General features: G+C 32.1%; 3 protein-coding genes across 4 annotated transcripts; 2 read left to right on the forward strand and 1 right to left on the reverse strand.

The window, feature by feature from the left end:
* The first annotated feature begins 1,295 nt into the window (after nucleotides 1-1,295).
* LOC133284756 (protein SPIRAL1-like 5) lies at nucleotides 1,296-1,765 on the forward strand. Its single transcript, XM_061481822.1, has 2 exons — nucleotides 1,296-1,535; nucleotides 1,691-1,765. Exons 1-2 carry the CDS (start codon nucleotides 1,296-1,298, stop codon nucleotides 1,763-1,765), a joined length of 315 nt encoding a protein of 104 aa, XP_061337806.1.
* Nucleotides 1,766-10,915: 9,150 nt separating this feature from the next.
* Nucleotides 10,916-13,085, forward strand: LOC133284771 (probable polygalacturonase). Its single transcript, XM_061481849.1, has 7 exons — nucleotides 10,916-10,935; nucleotides 11,127-11,471; nucleotides 11,576-11,696; nucleotides 11,783-11,957; nucleotides 12,087-12,157; nucleotides 12,252-12,338; nucleotides 12,492-13,085. The coding sequence occupies exons 2-7, from the start codon at nucleotides 11,130-11,132 to the stop codon at nucleotides 12,959-12,961; spliced, it is 1,266 nt and encodes a 421-aa protein (XP_061337833.1). The 5' UTR covers nucleotides 10,916-10,935; nucleotides 11,127-11,129; the 3' UTR covers nucleotides 12,962-13,085.
* A 149-nt stretch (nucleotides 13,086-13,234) lies between these two features.
* LOC133284791 (mitogen-activated protein kinase homolog MMK2-like) lies at nucleotides 13,235-18,248 on the reverse strand. 2 transcript variants are annotated; one of them, XM_061481871.1, is made up of 7 exons: nucleotides 18,199-18,248; nucleotides 17,678-17,903; nucleotides 17,440-17,569; nucleotides 16,109-16,246; nucleotides 14,565-14,897; nucleotides 14,005-14,188; nucleotides 13,235-13,898 (listed from the first exon to the last, which is right to left on the reverse strand). In XM_061481871.1, the coding sequence occupies exons 1-7, from the start codon at nucleotides 18,230-18,232 to the stop codon at nucleotides 13,723-13,725; spliced, it is 1,221 nt and encodes a 406-aa protein (XP_061337855.1). In that variant the 5' UTR covers nucleotides 18,233-18,248; the 3' UTR covers nucleotides 13,235-13,722. The 2 variants fall into 2 exon arrangements, with proteins under 2 accessions (XP_061337855.1, XP_061337856.1); XM_061481872.1 differs by lacking the exon at nucleotides 18,199-18,248 and adding an exon at nucleotides 18,113-18,127.
* Nucleotides 18,249-21,266: the final 3,018 nt, after the last annotated feature.

Raw genomic sequence — 21,266 nt, forward strand, 5'->3', positions numbered from 1 at the left:
ATAAAAACACTATGGAAAGATTCATAAACTCCCATGTGATTTATTCTTTATCACTTATACCTCTATACTTTTTTTCTTATTAATTACTCCCTGTGATTTTTTCTATCCAAGTTCACCTTTAACACTATTTGTAATTAAACTAACTTGTTCATTTTACACTTATTTTATGTTTTGGAGTTTATCTATCAAATATAAAATCTCACACTAAAAATAATAAGGTAATTAATAAAAATCAATCTGAAGATATCAAGTCTTATACCGATTAAAACCAATCCCTCTTTGTTAAATTTTTTATTAAATATATATGACAAAACCGACAAGGTATTTGGATCACCGGAAAATTCTAGCCTGGACGTAGTTTATCCAAGTTCTATAACTAATGCTGCATTAGTAAAATTACTTTTAAAAGAAGAGAAAGATTATGACTATTTGACCATTTTGTCCCTCATTAATTAATTAATAACCATTTTGTCCCTAATTCAAAACTATCCACCAATCTGCTTCTCTTTAATCGATTAACTTGCATTTTTAATCGATTAAATGGTTGTTGGGAGATTTAATCGACTAAATCTCCCTACTTAATCGATTAAAAAATCATACTGACTTGTTTCCCTTTGTTGCCTGTTGGGAGATTTAATCGATTAAATAAGAAGATTTAGTCGATTAAATCTCCCAACAGCCATTTTTGCCTGTTTTGACCATTTAATCGATAAAAAATGCAAGGTAGGATTAAAGAGGGGCAGATTGGTAGATAGTTTCAAATCAGGGGCGAAATAGTTATTAATTAATTAATGAGGGGCAAAAGGGTAAAAAATCCGAAAGATTATGCTTACTATCTTTTTTTCTTATTACTTCTTACTACTAAATCTTAACCGTTGATTTCCGTCAATCTAATAGTTATAATTTATTGGATCACACTTGTTAATTAATTATTAATTTCCGTCAAAGAATTGATTTGTATTTACAAATAATATTTAGAAGAATTAATTTTATTCAGTTATATAAATTTCTAGGGTAATAAAAATAAAATGGATAAGTTAGCTCAATTACTAACGTTGTTAAGGGTGGATTTGGATGGAAAAAAATCATAAAAAATAATTGATAAAAAAATAAATATAAAAATATAAGTGATAAAAGAATAAATTACAAAGATTTACAAACTTTTTCCCAAACACTATACATACTTTTGTTTACTGCCGGTCTATATATTTTTAGGGTTACCCCTGCTAGTGTTTGCCTTTAATAAATCAATTATAATTAGGTAGCAGTGGCACAGATCTTGAAGGTAAGCCATCATGAGTAGAGGTGAAAGCAGTGGTGGTGGACAGAGCTCTTTGAAATACCTGTTTGGATCAGAGGAGAAGCAGCCAAGTCAGCCTCCTCCGCCGCCAAAGACAGTTTCATTGCCACCGTATGGCATTGATATCGACGGTGGAGACGGCGACGGCAACGGCAAGCACCCTGTTGATGGTGCTTCTTCTACCAGCCAAGTTATTGACCGATCTCAAGGCCAACACTTGGGAAATATTCTAACTGTAAGCTTCTTAGTTAGAGATATTTAGTTATGATATCATAATATATTCGTTACCAATTAATTAATCTCTCTCAAGTTTCAACCTTGTTAATCATCTTTTTTTCTTTTCTTTTTTAAATTAATCCTTTCCACATCAACAAATTAATAATGATTCAGGATCGCCCCTCAACAAGAGTCAAATCAGTTCCTGGTGGACATTCCTCGCTTGGGTACTTGTTTGGAGATAAGTGACATTTTCTTTTATATATATATGGAATTCCCTGGTAGTGATGCCTCTGAAAAGAAGTATCAACAATTAAGTAATACATCAATATGTGCTTTCGATCTCTGATAGTTTGTTTATATATCAGTGAAATCAGATGTGTCAAGGATATGTAAACATTATATTTTTGCTGTAACTTTCAGTTTTATGTTGGTTGATCTTCTCATATCATATACTTAAATTCAGTTGGCACGGAACTTGTTTAATTCTTCATATGTTATATATGTTAATTGCGGAGCTTCTGTTGTTGATTCACTGGTTGTATATTAAGTCTTTTAATGAGTATCAGATTGTTACTTTTGCTTGTAGAGATAGTAATATATCAGTGACTAACACTTCCATTTTAATTTTACGTGGATCTCATTAAGTTTTATAGTTTATTCTTCTTCTTGGCACAATCACTAAACTTCCAAGTTCAAAGTTAATTTAGAGTTCACAACTCTATGTGTGCGCTTTCCGTTTTCTTCATCAAGTTATTCCCCTTCCTCCTCATCGATCGTTATTCCAGAAAGTAAAAACACTCGCAACCACACACTTGATAAATGTTTGGAGAGAAGCTTCTTACTTTCTTTCTTTCTTTTCCTTTTTGATAGACAATAGGATTGGGGGGAGGGGGCAGCTAACTAAAAGCTTAACTCAAATACTCGGAATGATTCTTATACAGATTTTTTACGAGCTAAATCTGTGAATTCTAAACAATTAAAATTCGATTTATTCACTTCAAGTAACTGAAATTTGAACTGTTTAATTTTCCCAGAGAATTACAAGCAACAAATTAACAATCCCTAATGTGATAGGGTCTTATTACTACATGAATTCTAACTTTAAGGAAATTTCCCCATGGATTACAATTTATTTTTTATTTGAATAAATTGGGGGTGAAATCTTATACCTGGGCTAACGAATACATATTTTAGCACTGTTTTCTACCGGGGTTTTTAATATATAATAACAGTATGTAATGTACATAAGTGATTTTAAGATTATATACCTAGTTTTATACTTATTACTCCATTTAGCACTTATTAATGATGAAATCATTCAAATTTCATCATTAAATAGTATATATTAGCAAGGCATATGTGTACCTCTACAATGGTGTTGTAATAAACTAATTATCTTTAAATTTGAAAAGATTTTTTTCGTGCATTTATATTTATCCTTATTTTAATCGTTAATATTCTTGATGATTATTTTGTGGAGAGTAAAATGTCGTTTATTATGCAAGGGAAGAACTAGCGTCAAGTCGTGGCAACGGATACAGTTCATTAATTAAAGAGAGGAAAGTTCTCCTTTGCTTGTTCATAAATTTTAATGTTATACTTCAAAATTAAGTGGTACATATATAATTCTGCTTAAGAAAAATTGTGGTTTATCCAAAAAAATGCTATATTTTAAATATGTTTTTACAGTATACCCACGCACATATTATAGATAAAAACTTTTGAAACTTATCTCCAAAAAAAAAAAAAAAAAAATTGAAACTCTTTGAACAGAATGCCACGTTGTGTATAACCTAACACTAAGTAAAGGCAGTTCAATTCCTTCTGACCGGATTATGTTTACTCATTTTGTTTGCACTCCTTCGCAATATGTATTGTCTCGTCGACTTGTTTAGATATATGGGTTATGTTTATCTCATTTTACATGAGATAAACAATTTTCCTACACAAACAAAAAAAGGTTAGGTCTCATCACTCTTTTTTCTCTCTCTTCTTACCTGTGGGTCCCACTTATACTTTTATTTTATCCGAGATTTGTCAGACCCATTATAAGATATGGCTCTTTCAATATCATTTTAGACCATTTTTTTTTATTTTCGGGTTCGAACTCGAGATCTCTAATTAAGATAAACAAATTTCTTACTTGTAACATCCTGTTTCGAATTGGAATATTAACATTATATATAATATTAAGTGCAACATAATTGATAATTCAGTGAAAGATTATATTATAAAAATCACAATTACACCTAAGTAAATATGTGAATTACTTTTACCTTTCCTTATGTATTACCATGTATCATTATTTAATTGCTTCATTAATTTAAATATAACACTTTTATTATAATTTAAGCTGCTACATCCTTCTTATTGCAATATATCACTTTTATTTCATTCTTACTTCATATGACTTCCACATTTCATTAAACACATATAACTTGTACTATATTTAAACCATTTCATTACTCCATGATAATTTGTCATTTTTAGACCTTCAATTATATTTGAAGTAGTTAAGTTCCATTAACATTTATCAAGACACCACAACTCACTATAAGTGGATTTAGGCCTTTCATAGCATGAGTATTCGTTAAAACTCGAAAAGTAATCAAATACTTCATTGTCATCCGCAAGTATTTGAATACTTCATTCATTTATACATACAATTCATAAAGGGTTTATTAATGTTATGTTACACAACTTAAATTTTGTTTCCAACACACACAATAAAAGGGAGAGAGAAAGTGAAATAATGAAAGAGAAAGAAAAACATGTGAACCCCGCCTTTTTAATGTGTGTGTAGGAAAGTGAAGTTGTGTTAAGTTACATCATAAACATAAAACACATTCATAAACATGTCATTTAATTAATTATTGATTACATCTCACAATGTACCATGCCATATCTGTCATATACAAGTCTCCTACACTTAGGGATTACAAAACATATTTTTTCAATCATATGGAATTAAACACACATCATAAACATGTCATTTAATTATTGATTACATCTCACAATGTACCATGCCATATCTGTCATATACAAGTCTCCTACACTTAGGGATTACAAAACATATTTTTTCAATCATATGGAATTAAACACACATCATAATCACAAGCTTGCCTTTCATAATTGTACAATCCTATACAAAATTACATGCCATTTATCTTATACAAAATATGATCATACATCATAATTCTCAAAATATGGTTATATACATAAATAACATCCATCCTCTAGAATCTGAGCCTTGTACACTCTATATAGGTCTCTTGCCCTGTGAGGTCTTACCTCCCTTAGTTGAAATAAGTAGAGTTTCTTTACCTTAAATCCTTTTAGAAGGTTAGGAGGAAGACTTTGCTAGCTTCAAGGAGTTGAATCACTCATACCAACACCAAGAACACCAATTTCACCTAAATTTTATAAGGACTTTTTTTTTTTTGATAGCCAACTTTATAGTGACTTTTCTTCCTCCACAAAGCTCCTATCTTGAAACTAATTGATCGGTTTTACTCCACTTGACAAACTACATAACTTCCATGAAGAAAGCTAAGCATTTTGATGACTATTTCAAATGAGTTTTCTAGCTTAAGAAAATGGCAGAGGCGGCTAAGGAAGAAGAGAGACCGACGAGGAAGAAAGAAAATGAAAAATGAATGCATTATTAAAAAAAAAATTGAATAGTGCATATTGATTTAGATATTTTAACAAAATATCTTTCCTGGTCAAATGACCATTTTGCCCATGGCTCCATTTCTTTATTACAAAATTGCCATTCATCCATTTAATCATCCAATTTAGTTTACAATTATTAGACCAATGGGCTTAGCAAAGTGTATCGCACATCATTAAATCTGAATCCGGGGCAACTTCTGCTAAATTATTATTTTGCCTTTCATATTTAATTCTTCTAACCAATGACTTAACATTTTTAACATGCATTTTTAACTCATAAACCTCATAAAAATAGCTTTTTCATACGCTATTTTTAAGTTCAGGATAACTTTTGCTTAATTGTATTTTTACTCCAAAACTTTCAATAATATACGAAACTATTCACTATTTGTATTTTTTTTCCGAAAAGTGACTAAAATCTTACAATTAGATTTTTAATCCAATTACTCTATCATAATCATGAAATAATTCCTAATTAAATTCTCAAATTCGTAATTTAATTATTCGGGGTATTATATTACCATTTGAACCAATGGGTGTTGGTGTATTGTCATAGACTTTAACCGCATTTGATTAATATTATTTTTGAAAAATGCAGATAACTTTATATTTAAAAAACAACCGAGGCCGAAAAGCCCCAGAATAAGAGTACATTAGGACAACAAAGTTTATTGTTGGGGCCTTTTAGGCCTCGAGGCTTTCCGGTAATTTTTTGGATTGTGTAGTAGATTGTATTAGATTGGCCCAAAAGTAAGAGCACCTGACCAATGTGAGGGATCTAGATTAGTCCTAAAAGCTTGAAACAAATCAGGTAACTCGTATTAAGGTACTCCCGTTTGAAAAAAAATAAAAAACCATTAAGTTAAATATACGGATTAGAGAAATTCAATATTTTTTGCAAGAATTGGAAACATTTTTAAATATACAAAAGAAAAAAATGCTGAATTCATTTATATATATATATATATATATATATATATTTATATATATAAGAGAAATATAAAACCATTAATGTAACCTTACTCAACAGCTTAAACTTTTGGGTTAAAATAATTCTTTACATGGTATCAAAGTCTCAGTATAACGGATTCGATCCTCAGCATCTGCTATTTAATTAATAATTAATTAAATATTATTGAGTTTCTTAACACAAATACGTTATGTCATTTTAAGAAAGAGATAGACACAAGGAATGAAAATCATAGGAGAAAGTGAGTGTTTTTTTTTTAATTTAAATTTTAAATAAAAAAATATTTTCTTGTGTCTATCTCTCTCTTAAAATGACACAACTTTATGTCATTTAAAATGACAAACACTATGTACCAAAAAAAAATAAAAAAAAATGACAAACATTTTTCTATATATATATATATATATATATATATATATATATATATATATATATTATAAGAGAAATATGAAACCATTAATGTAACCTCACTCAACAGTTTAAACCATTGTTGTCAAAAACTAGTGTAAAAACGTAAAAACTTACGTTTTTACTAGAGTGGTGCGTATTAAAACGCAAGTAAAACTGTCCTTGGTAAAAACACCGTGTAAAAATGGTAAAAACGTACGTTTTTACCGTTTTTACTTAAAACAGATTTTTTAAAAAAATAATAATAAAAAAAACCCAATTTTCGTTTCTCTCAAATCATATGCACAATATCTTGATATCTTTTTGTTTGGATACATGTCTTTTATAAGTTATACTATGAGAATCGTTTTGTATTTTTGGATTATTGTGTGCATTGAAAGAAGTGGAATTATATCTTGAGTGATGATCCAAAATCTGCAGAGTGTATGAAGTAGTTATAGCATATTTTTTATCCATTATTTGATACTTGTTAGTTATCACTGTTTATAATTTTGATACTTGGTTATTAAAAAAAAATTCTTTTTTAGATAGACAAGTGGCTCAACGCACATGTTCATTATGTGATATTTTTTTTTATATGCATATATATATATATATATATATATATATATATATATATATATATATAATTTTGTATCTTGACCTTAAGTAGTAGAAAGTATAAACTTTACGTTTCGTGTCGTTTCTACGTTTTACGTTTCTCCCACCCCTTTCCGTTTCTACATAGAAACTCGAGTTTGACAACATTAGTTTAAACTTTTGGGTTAAAATGATTCTTTATATAGTATCAAAGTCTTAGTATAACGGATTTGATCCTCACCATCTCCTATTTAATTAATAATTAATTAAGTATTGTTGAGTTTCTTAACACAAATACGTGAGCCTGTTAATTATCTACCCTTCAAGCCCAATGAACTCTCGTATGAGAATGCGAGTTAGAAAAATATAAAATCATAATCTCACACAACAACTTAAAAAGTGAATTGTATTTCTATATATATATATATATATATATATATATATATATATATGTTGTTGGATTAAATTTAAAATATCATAAATAAACTTTAAATCAAATCTTAGTTAGTATAATTAACCCGCTATCGTTATTCTTTTAAGGGTTTGCTTCTTGTCATGTCACATGACAAGATCATTTTCCTGCACACACAAATTAAGTGTGAGTCTCACGTTTAAAAAAAAAAATCAAACCAAAATCAGAATACGGCGCCGTATCCTCAAGATACGTTGCCGGATCATTGTTGCAGGAACGAACAGTGTCATTCCTGCAACATGATTCTTATATTTTCCTTCTTTTAATATCATATTTTCCATTTTATTTTAAGGCAACCGGTCATATCTAATTCTGTTAATACTTCGTGAAATGTTAATCACATGACAATAAGTATTGGATTTCTTCAGATGGGATTTTCTCTCTCTACAAAACAGGAAAAATTAACGTGAAGGACAGCTAAAAAATATTTAATCTTAAAACAAACAAAAAGTATAAATTATTAAAAGCTTCGCACAAAATTTACTTAAGAGAAGGACCAATATATTTTTCCTATAGATGAAAATACTCTTATTAGGAAGAAATTTTCAAATTATTATTACTTGTTGTTAGTGAATGGTTATTGATTTCACTGAATGGTTAATGATAGTAAATAAAATTATATATTATATTCATAAAATTAGGAAAATCTCTGAATATATATTAATCTTTGTCAATTGTTTATTTATCCTTATTAAATGGCTAACAGTTATTGATTAAATTCTGTATAATAAGAAATTAAGAAATAAAATACAAATTGATTATTACTTTTACTAGAGATATTTTTGTCCATTAAATTTATACAATATAATAGTTTCTTTCTCTCTAAATAAATTAATTTGATCGATCTTAATAATTTAAATTTTTAATATTCATAAAATTAATATTTCTTTTAGGAAAAAGTGTTTATCTTATTAAATGACACAACTTATATCTTTTAACTTTCACGAAGAGGTGAAACTCATACCTTTATTTTTTTGGCAACTCTTTCTCCTCTTTTATCTATCTCTTTCTCTTTTAAAATGACACACTTCTCCTTTCTTTTTTCCTATCCTTAACATTATTCTGTTTTTTGAAGTAAATGTGAATCTCATAATTTTTAAAGGTTACTTGGGAAAGTGAACAACAAGATTCTCTCAAGAAATTGAAATTTGGCCCGTGAAGAAGTTTTATCATGAGGACACTGGCATCTTGTTTCTGCGATTAGAAATATTCACGAGATGGCATATGGTTGGTAATGTAGACACGTTATGACGAAGTTCCGTGACAAATGTGGACCCTCCTCCCCCAACAATAACATGCTACTTGCGACCCAATACCCATAACCGGCCAAGGCAAACTACTACGATTATACAAGCATAGCACGGGAAAACCTCACAAGAGTCCATTAGAGGGATAATATATAATATGTTAAAGAAATTGTATACTATTATCTAAAGAATCGGGACACGGAGAAATTCATGATTATTTGGTCACGAATTTCAATATTATATAAAAAAAAATTAATTCAGCACGAAAAATTAAATTGATAGATAAAGATAACATTAATAATTTTGTATTATTATATCTCTCATCAATAAAATGGATATGCTGAACAATAGAGGCAGGTAAATCATGCATGTATATTTTTATTTGGAGGAAGATAAGACACAAATTGATGCACACTACGGCATAGTCTATTATTGCCCATCCCACTCTTCTGCTAAAGCTTAAAACGGAACCGATAGTGCACCACTTAAAACTTCAAAGGTATATGTTTGTGCGTACATGTAAGTGGGGGATTAGTGAAGGAGAACCACACGTTAGGGAGAGAATAAAATGAGTTGAAGATGGCCTTGCATTATATATTAACAGTGCGCTCAAACATTATAATGATGGAATCATATCTTCAAATCTTTTCTGTTGAGAGTATCTTTTCATAATCCACATGCCAATTCATTATTTCCCTCAATCCCCGCTTCACCTCAGAAACAGATGCTGAGTCAGATTCCTCAGTTTTCGAACACAATAATGAGAGCACTTAATTTTTGTTCTTGGAAGATCTAATTTATGTAATTGTAACTACAATTCTCCTACTAGATAATTTAACCTTACACATAGACTGAAATCTAGTCTAGTAATACATTCTTGACAATCTGATACACCTACGTTCTATTTGAGCTTAGAACAAATTTTAACTAAAATGTAATAATGGGATCCAGTATTTCTGTTTAATCTTTATATCTACCCTTTCATTCACTATCCAATTAAGTCCAAAAGAACTAGATGGACTAAATTTGCTAACCTCACCTTGCAACTCACTTTCCTGTTATCACGTGACAAATATGATTTTTTTTTTATTTTGGGGAGTGGGAACACAAATAAAAGCAAAAAATAATGGTCAATATATATATATATATATATATATGGATTCGCTTTATGTCATATGACATGATCAGAGCACTTTCCTGCACACACAAATCAAGTGTGGGTCCCACGCTTAAAAAAAAAAAGTCAGACCAAAATCAAGATACGACGCCGTATCCTTAAGATACGGACGCGGATCCTTGTTGCAGGAATGAACAGTGTCATTCCTGCAACATAATTCTTATATTTCCCTATATATATATATATATATATATAGGGAAAAATGTCTATACTTTTAAATTACACAACTTACATCCTTTCACTCTCACAAAGAGGTGGGACCCACAACTTTATTTTTTTTTGTCAACTCTCTTTCCTCCTTTATCTATCTCTTTCTCTCTCTTAAAATGACACAATTTTACATCCTTCAAAATTATACACACTTTTCCCATATATATATATATATATAAGGTAGGATCCTTTGACACTGGTGTCAAATTTCAATTTTGACACCTCATCTCAGAACCGTTAGATAAAAAAAAATCAATGACTCTGATTTGCAAGCATGTAACACCATTGATTTTTTTTTATCTAACGATTCTGAGATGAGGTGTCGAAATTGAAATTTGACACCGGTGTCAAAGGATCCTACCTCTCTCTCTCTATATATATATATATATATAGATAGGATCATTTGACACCAGTGTCAAATTTTAAGTTTGACACCTCATCTGAGAGCCGTTAGATTAAAAAGGATCAATGGTGTCACATACTTATAAATCAGAGTCGTTGATCTTTTTCGATCTAACGACTCTCAGATGAGGTGTCAAACTTAAAATTTGACACCGGTGTCAAAGAATCCTGCCTCATATATATATATATATATATATATATATATATATATACCTACAATTTCTTACCAATAGCTCAACCCCAATTCTGTTCCGGTTCTCTCAAAAAAAGACACAGGTACAAGAACAAATTCATTTTACTCTCTGCTTTCTATCATTGCATTAAGTACAGTAGGATAGTACCTCCTTTTTCCGATGTTTTTTTTGTGGTCTACTCTAGAATGAAACCTTGGAAAACCGGGTAGTGTTCCCTCTTCTTTCTGATATCTTCGGATACATATGAATTGTTTGACATGTGAAATTTGACAGGTCATGGATGTGTTATTATTATTACTAGCTCTAGCTCTTATGGTTGCTTTGCCAAGCATGACTCTAGTTGAGAGCCGCAAATCTCCAGTTATGGACTACTTCGAGTACCGTGCTATGAGCTGCAGAGGTTACAGTGCCTCATTGACAGAATTTGGAGGGGTTGGAGATGGAACAACTTTGAACACAAAAGCTTTTCAGACAGCCATAGATTATCTGAGCAGATACACATCAAATGGTGGGTCTCAACTTTATGTTCCTCCAGGAAGATGGTTAACTGGCAGCTTCAATCTCACCAGCCATTTCACTCTTTTCCTACACAAGGATGCTGTAATTCTTGGCTCTCAGGTCTAATAGCTTAACTCTTGTTGGTCAATATGCAAATGTTATTCTTCACTTGATGTCATTTAAGTGTGTTAATATTGTATTTGTATTAAAAACTCTGGTATTAGGATGAAAGTGAATGGCCGGTGATTGATCCCCTTCCATCTTATGGTCGAGGGAGGGACACCCAAGGTGGAAGGTTTAGCAGTCTAATTTTTGGAACCAACCTAACAGATGTGGTTATAACTGGTAATGAACTCTTGCTTTTGGGATTACAAATATAATCTAACTTAAAATTTGCTTCTTTTAGTTATTGAATTCAATTTTATTTCCAGGGGACAATGGCACAATAGATGGACAAGGTGATCTGTGGTGGCAAAAATTCCACAATGGCCAGCTGAATTATACCCGGCCTTACCTGATTGAGATTATGTACTCAGATAATGTTCAGATATCCAACCTCACTTTGGTTAATTCTCCATCCTGGAATGTTCATCCTGTTTATAGCAGGTTCATCTTTTTTGTCTCTGCTATGCCTATTATCAATCTTGAATCAATGACACTGCAAACTACCTTGTTGAAAGGCATCACACTTTACTATATTGTTTCAAGTTTTTTCACATAAGAAATTGAATGCAGCAACGTTATTGTTCAAGGCATTACAATTCTTGCTCCTGTGACATCTCCAAATACAGATGGGATCAACCCTGGTAAGTTGGTAAACATCTCCATATGTTTTCTCATAAGGTACAATATATAATGCAGCACAACTTGGCCAAACTGACTAAGGTTTTATGGTTTCAGACTCGTGCACAAACACACGAATTGAGGACTGTTATATTGTGTCCGGGGATGACTGTGTAGCTGTGAAGAGTGGTTGGGATGAGTATGGTATATCTTATGGAATGCCAACGAAGCAGCTGGTAATCAGAAGACTCACTTGTATTTCTCCATCCAGTGCTGTGATTGCTTTAGGGAGTGAGATGTCTGGTGGGATTCAGGATGTAAGGGCTGAGGACATTGTAGCCATCAATTCAGAATCAGGGGTTAGGATCAAAACTGGTGTAGGGAGAGGAGGCTATGTTAAGGACATATACGTTAGAAGGATGACAATGAAAACAATGAAATGGGCATTTTGGATGACAGGAAATTATGGATCTCATGCTGATAATAACTATGATCCTAATGCACTGCCTGTGATTCAGAATATTAATTATCGTGATATGGTTGCTGAGAATGTGACTATGGCAGCTTTGCTGGAGGGTCTATCCAGTGCCCCATTTACTGGAATCTGCATATCAAATGTAACCATTGAACTAGCAAAGATGGCCAAAAAAGTTCCATGGACTTGCACTGATGTTGCTGGGATTTCAAGTGATGTGACTCCTGTGCCATGTGATCTGTTGTTGCAAGACCAGGGAGTAAAGAATAATGGGGCATGTACCTTCCCAGAAGATAGTTTGCCTATCGAAGATGTCAAGGTTCAAACGTGCACTTACAGAAGGAATGTATAACGTTGCAAAAGGAATGGCTCGGTTCAAGGGAACAATCCAAACAGCGTCATACTTCAAAAATGTATTTAGAACATTGGAGACTTATAAAAATTCAAAACAAGAGCAACCCGAATAATTAAACTAGACCAAGTCAATTATAATTCACGTTTTTGCTATCTGCTTGTGAAATTCATTGATTTGTTTTTTATTTTATTTTTGCGTTAACTGAACCTTGCAAAATATATAAATAGGTAAAATAAGGAGCAGGCAATTTTTTTCATCGTTGATGCTGCATTAAATATGCAGATAGTTTTATTATGCAGACTTATTACAGATTTACAGGAATCCTACTCTTGGTGTTACTTTAGCAAATATCGCTTTACCACAGTCAACGAATTCAGCCATGAAACAAGAAGAATCACCAATCACCATACGTAATAGCTAGGCATCTTAGACATGTAACAAATGGTGCCATATCTAAATATTGAAACTGGAAAGCTGCATTTAAAGATAATTGCCAAGACCCCAACATCCTATCCCTTCTAAAGCAAACTTCAGCATAATACAGCATTTTTTTATTACTTGTATAAATGCTTGTAACATCCAACTGCATTCTTAACGATTACCCATTTTCCAGGAGAAATTTCTTTTCATATCCTCGTTGGTTTAGGACTAGATCACAAGAAAGTGAACTCGTGTCCCTAGCAAATCATCTGGACGATGGACATGCAATGTCTTTAAGGGGAAAGAGGTTTATCTTGTTACATTTATACAAATAAGAATTACTGACAGGGTGGATCTGGATTGAACTTCACTGATTCCTTCCATATGAGCTCCTTGATGTGCTCTTCAGTGCATGTTGGCTGATCAAAATCAAAACTGAAAGGCCTGGGACAAACTGGCTCCTCATTGATGTTATGGAGTGATGAAAGATATGGGTGACATAGTGCTTCTTCAGCTGCAAATAAATGAAAATACTACATAAATATGAAGCAAATGAGAGAAATTATATCTAATAAACAAGCTACAAATCTAACCTTGAAACTGAAATTCTACAAGAATACCTGTAATGCGCTTGTTTGGATCAAAGATAAGCATCTTTTCTAACAGATCCAGTGCCTCAGGCAACATGTTAGGGAATCTAGCCGAGAATTTTTGCTTCCGGTATTGTGGAAGCTGTCGAATATATCTTCTGGCATTATCACTTCGGAGAAATCCAAGGCTGGCATCGTCAGGTGAACCTATTAACTTTAATACAAAAAAGGAAAACAAAATGTATGTATGGTGTTACAACTTGTAGCCATCAATTTATATCAAACTATAAAATCAGCTTACATGCATTCTTTACATTCGTTTGACAGTAACAAGATTCAATATGGACTATGATATCAGTGCATAGTAAATTGGCTTAATACAATGTAACCAACTATTAGCTGCCATTCATCAACAATAGTAAATTAATAATAACTAAGACCTGGAAGGTAAACACAAGAAACAGGAAGAATCAGAATAGCATGGTTTTGTACTGTAGCATTGGAAGGGTGTCCAATCCATTATGGACAACTTCAAAATTCATTCTATGTATTCAGACCATAACTTAACAATGGAAGCACCAAAACCGTACCTCTGTTATAAGCCTTAGTTGATGAACATAGTCTTTCCCAGGAAACAAGGGTTCTCTGGTCATGATTTCACCAAGAATGCAACCAACAGACCAAACATCAATTGCAGAGGTGTACTCAGAACAATTAAGTAGCAATTCTGGGGCTCGATACCATCGTGTGACAACATACTCTGTCATGAAATCCGTTTCAGATGTTGTCCTTGCCATACCGAAGTCCCCGATTTTAAGGTCACAGTTTGCATTCATTAGTAAATTACTGGGCTTAAGATCACGGTGCAAAACATTAGCTGAGTGCACATATTTCAGCCCCCGTAACAGCTGATATAAGAAATACTGCAGAAGTTTCATGGAATATCAATTTTGTGCTTAATTTCAAACTCAATGAAAAGCAGAAATCATAACTCGGAACTTCTTGAGGTGTTTTCTTGTGCGATAATCTTGTCATCTTGTGTCTTATCATAATAAAGAAAAGAGATTTTAATTTCAAGGTTATCTATTATCTTACCTACGTACTTCACACTTTCAAAACTAGGTTATAATGGGAATTGGGAACATTATGTCAAAAGATAAGAAGACTAGCTATGTTACAGTAGTTCTTTGAGTTTGTTGGTTAATGCAGGCAAATGTCTATCACGCTGAAGTGGAATATACCGAGAGCATTTTCTGTGTAGAATGTGAATGCTAAACCTACATATGCTCGGTCTAAAGTTTATAACCTTAATTAAGGGGTTACATAAGACAAAGAACTTATGGGCCCAGCGCCTCAGCTATAGTCTAATTTATGGAATAAAACGTGTCATTTTAGAAGATATAAAATTATGTTTTTTTTTTTTTTTTAACTAAAATTATGTTATTTTAAGTGGAAAAAAAATAGATCATGGAAGAGAGAAAGAAAAAATATAAATAAAGATGTGGGTCTCACTTCTTTGTGAAAGTTATGTCATTTAGAAAAATAAATATTTTTTCCTAATTTATTTAGTAAAATAAAACAGATTCCGGATTGAAGAATAACTTATTTAGAAATATGTTATAAGCCTACTTTTATAAGTCCCGATCTATGAGTTTACATGTTCACCTAAATAGTATTATTTATTTTAATTAAAATAAATAAATGTTTAAATAATTTTAATTAATAAAAAATATTTTTTTATATTTTTTAATTCGTGATAGATATTAAGGCTTAAGAAGTTTAAACAAATTAAATAGGTTCTAAGCCTAGGTCAGATTTTTTATTTTGAATATAGGTCAAGTCAGACCTATAATTTAACCTACATCAGACTAGTAATCAGGCCAGACTCAGGATATTTTACATAAATATTACTTATTTATATCAAAACCTAATCCAATCTAACACATTATTTTCCCCCTTAATTAATATAACATTAAGGCATGTGTTTCAACCAAAAAAACATAAGGGTTATATCTTTATTTGTAACTAGAGGTAGATATCGTTATGTTAGCAAAATATTATCAAGACAGACTTGCTTTGAAAAAAATTAAATATGACATACAAGTAAGATACAAAAATATCATTATAACCAAACCTGACAATGTTCTTCATTAAGAGGATGGTCAGAATGAATTATATGATGAAGATCAGTGTCCATCAATTCATAAACAATGTATACATCATTAAAGGTCTCCTTTTTGGGAGGTCGTATGATATCCTTAATAGCAATGATCTGTGAAAAATGATAGCAATCGTAAGTATGTAAACAGAAAGGTAATTATAAATGGGAATAAGTTCCACAAATATACACGAAACAATAGTATATGGGAAAGACACACAGTGTATTTTTTAAAATAATAAATATTTTTTCCATGGTATATATATAGACGAGGACAATAATATAAGGACAATAAATATCTTAAAATGACAATATTTTTTCATTATATGTATATATATATATATATATATATATATATATATATATATATATAAATAAAAGAATTACAAGGGATTTTTTTTTATAGCACTAGAGTATCGAAATTGGTCCCTCCCATTTTCCCTAATTAGAAAAATTGCATCTCAGATGAATCCATATTTTTTTTTGTATTTCCCATTCAGTCCTAATAATTTACTACTTTTGAAAAGGATATAACCATGTAGGTACAGTAAATGTACCGAAAACAAGATTTTTTTTTCTTCCATGATAGTTGTCGGAGAGGGGTATTTAAAAAGTCAAAAATTGTCCATTACCATTGACATATGTACATTTTAAAATCTTTCTTCTCGGTAACATTTTTTCAAATAAAATTTGTATTGCGTGGAAATTAGCTTCAGAGGTTTGTCGATTCTAAAATATATTAAACTGTTCATTGACTTCGTTCCCACGGAATAATCTGATTTCTTATCATTATTGTTTTTAAGGAAAAATCATTTATGTTTCAGAAAAAAAAAATCTGCCACGGACTTATTCATTTCTCTTCTGCAGAAATCATTTCCCCTATTTTTAAATAGACAAGGATTAGTTTTATTTATATTTACGCAGAACTATATGCATAAAAAAGGAACACATTAAATATAGACCATTAAAAAAGTTTCTTACTAAACACTCAGAACTGCTGGCAAGAAAATGTCAATAACTTGTTGAGGTAATTAATTTCAGCTCAATCTTTGGAATACTGTAATTTGTTTTGACAGATTAACATTGGAGAAAAAGAAACACGTTAAATATAAGGCTTTAATTTTTCTCATATTTTATATTTTATGAGAATTGTTTTCTAATGTTATGACATAACTAATACTTATTAAAAAAAAAAATTGTACCTGAAAACATTCTTCATGTGTTTTTCCTAACATATTATATTAGAAAAACCACGTCCTCACTTTACAGGGAAGAAAAGATGAACTAAACAAAAGATGAGCACTTACATTTTTATGGTCCATGTGACGAAGGAGCTTGATTTCTCTCAATGTCCTTTTAGCATCAATTATATTGTCAAATGCATTTCCGATCTTCTTGATGGCAACTTGTTCGTGTGTATCGGAATTAACAGCAGCACTAGAATGAAAGGTTGTTCCAATGAACATAAAATCATTTCCATAAAGTAAATAAATAAATATCAAATTTATGCATTTGGGGTCCTATGAATGGATACGAAACACTTACCAGACGATGCCATAAGCCCCTCTGCCGATGGGGCGAATGGGAGGTACGTATTTGGAGGACACCTCGAACAAGTTTCCGTACACATTGTACTGTGCATATCGACCACCATGAGTGAGAACCCTTTTGATTTTAGCATCCCCTGAAGCAGAAGCAGAAGCAGAAGCAGCAGAACTTGACTCTTTCGTGGCCATGTTCAATGTTGAAACTTGAACAAAAGGGTCTTCACCTTTCCAATCAAAATTGCAAAAACAAATCGTGAATTGAACCAGAATCACAGTTAGAGTTTACGCCTAGCTAGCTAAGCTACCGAATAGCAAACAGCAAATAGCAATTTTATTTGTATTGAGTTTATTAGTGGATGATGGGAATGTAATGAGACACGTAAAAGAGTTAATGTCATGCAATGCAGTACTACCAAGTTTCCCACTCTTCTACCTTTTAGATTTTTTTTTAAGTATTGATTTGAACTAGTGTCTGAGGCGTCTATATTCACTATATCTGCAAGTTTTTAATGTAATTACCTTTTAGGTGAGCGACGTACTCAAATGATTTCATGACTGGATGGAAAGCATTATCTTTTAGGTGACCAAATCAGTATTAAAATACAAAGATATTTATGTTCTTAGAACAAACATTTTTTGGAAGCTCAAATGGCGTTTTCTAGATCATGGGCATGCTACTTGGCTATTGATCGTTCCACCTGTAAAAGCCTAATCTATAACGTGATCTCTAAAAGCAATATATCTAGTTCATTGCTTTTTGGATTTGTCACGAGATCTTTGCTCATTTTCTCGCATTTCCTGAATCGTTAAACCTTTAGAACCCGGGCTTCTTTCACTTTTAGGTTGGTGTTCACCTCACGACCACGTTCCATTCTGAGTTCACGAGTTGCATATGATGACTTTGATATCAAACGTGTGGTGTGGTTAACAATTCACCACGTATTGCACTTTATAATATGAAAAGAGAAAAGAAAAAAATGGATAAACTTAACATGAAAGGAAAAAGATTAGTTATAAAGAAAGTCATTCTAGAAACTCCTGCTTATGAATTTCTTCGAGCTCGAGCTGTCTGTATTCTATGCCAACACAATAAAGTGCACACACGTATTCTGAGACTGCATATATAGCTCTAAAGAGATTCTTTATTTTCTTTCTTTTTTTCTTTGAAATCAACTCTTCTTTTATGTGAAATGTTATTAAAAAAACAAAATTAAGTGGTTGTGATGTGACTGTGGAGAGGTGTATGAAAGGATTTGGATCGTCGACTCAAATTGCAAGATTTGTGTCTCAATACGTGTGTAAAATATGAATACACAAATGCAACTTTTGTTGTTTGAAAACCAGGTGCAAAGAATTGCTGGTACCTGGCAAGAGAACATGGAAGCACCGAGTTTGACTTGTTTCATAGAACATCAGATCCAGCCAAGCATTGATCTGCAAATGGTGGATGAGAATAGCCAGTTATAATCCGAGTACCAAGGATCTATGTTCACTGCAGAAGAACTTTGCTCCTGCAAAGTTTACATGTAAGTTATTACAAAGATTCACAATATATTGCGGGAAAAGAATGCAGAGTATCTGAGCCTATAGTACTCTATTGAAGATTAGACATGGAGCATTGTTAATACATAATGGATGAGCAATCACATGTCTTACTCTTGTTAAACTTTGAAAATAATATAATCACCTGAAGATTCATAAAGACCGGATTTAAGAGCTTGTCCATAACCTAAGTTCTTTCCAAGCACCGGCCTGAATGTTGAAACACTAACCATTTATTTGAATTATTATTAACAATAAACCAATGTGTGTATTCTAGGGCTCCAGTGACAATACCTAGAGTATAATTAAATATTAAAGCCACACTTTTTGTAATTGAAAGTATATTACATCAATTTAGTCCTCAGATGATACACATTTTTAACATCAAAAATCAAAAGTTATTCTTACGAAGACCAGATTGATATTATATCATTTAAGAACTACCTAAATGTTGATAACATTTAAAAAACCAGAGGTTTCGAAAATCATTCAAAAACAAATTTTGTGTTTACTCTAAACTTTTAAGTGCCAGAATCTTAGAACAAATAAAGAAGGATGACAGATGCAAAACAAACCCTCTAAATTAGCTGCAATGCTAGTCTATTATTGAGTTTGTAGTGCCCCATTTCCTGGACAATGACTGCAACAGCCTCATCCCTTGACTTGTAATGCAACAAATTAAATAGTTAAAAGAAACAAATTGTGTTATATATGATGCTTTTCTTTCCCCCCTAAAATACATAGAATATAGTCAACCAGCCTTTAAATCGTATCGCAATTGAATTTGTAGTTGTGTTGCCATTATCAAATTTTGGAACAAGACACAGCTGATGTGACTACAATTATGGTTGCAAAGACCTTCAAAATCACAATATTTGTTAATAACATTGTACTCATGAACTGCAACTTAAAACCATAAGAGTCAATCACCTCGAAGCCATGATGTTCTTTTTTTGGGTTTTAAAAGTTTTTTTTTTCATTTCATTTTGGGTGTGAGAGTAATCATCGTTAAAAAAAGGTTGCTCCTCAACACAAGTGTTTAATGTTTTCCCTTAAATTCAAATTCTAACATTGCAAAGGCCACTCAAGCTTACTTATAACCTAAATCATTCCTACGAGTGTAAGCCAAGCCATACAATTTTGAATAACCAAAAACTACATGTAGTTGGGAAAGGATTTGAATCCTTTTCAATCACAAAACCACCTTGTTGGAGATAAAAACAAGTTTACTTGGATATGGATCGACTATTGTAGGAAATCTTAGATTTATGCGGAAGCGGTGTAGGACCTAGTACATTGGTATGCTTACCGAATCATCCTTGTTTCACAATTACCTCTCGGTGCGCAGGTCTCGTGTAGAATCTTCCCTTGTAGGATTCCTCTTCACGAACAGCTCACCTCAGCGCCGCAGCACGAACAACCTCCTTGAAGCTGGACTGTGGCAGATCTTCCAAACTATCTCTCGAGGAGGAAGGGGAAGTGTGTGGGCACTGATTAGATTCTGAGCTTGCCTCTTTCTCACAAAAAAGACCTCCCCGCGGCTGATGACTTAAGAGGTATTATTTATATGGGTTCCAAGAAACCCTAGCTCATTGGGCTCTAGGTTCCTTGGGCTCTTCTCATACTAATAACCCATTTGGGCTTTAGTAAAAGAGCAAACCCAACAATCTCTCACTTGCTCTTTTGGATACAAACTTGAGTCGTAAAACCCAAGATCATGTAACCCATAAGTCATCATCTATCCGAAAAATACCCCATCCCTTGTCTCAAGCTAGCTTGGGGATCTACCATCTGTTATTAATCAAGGCTCCTGATAATCAACGAATGATTATCTAATTCGGTGCTACTCCACTAAAAGCCTGAACTTGAACTCCAAGATTAACAACACTTATAACATGAATATGCATTGCCCCTTTGTAGAATGTCTATAATTGATTGACAAATTTTCTGTAACTCAATCAATTATTTATTCCCTTGACTATGATAGTTTCTCTAATGGATTACATGCACTGGCCAGTTTCTTTAATATCCAAATACCGAAACAT

This window comes from Gastrolobium bilobum, unplaced genomic scaffold (assembly GCF_033153095.1).
Source record: "Gastrolobium bilobum isolate Gb01-03AN ecotype WA unplaced genomic scaffold, APGP_CSIRO_Gbil_v1 utg27505, whole genome shotgun sequence".
Lineage (NCBI taxonomy): Eukaryota > Viridiplantae > Streptophyta > Magnoliopsida > Fabales > Fabaceae > Gastrolobium > Gastrolobium bilobum.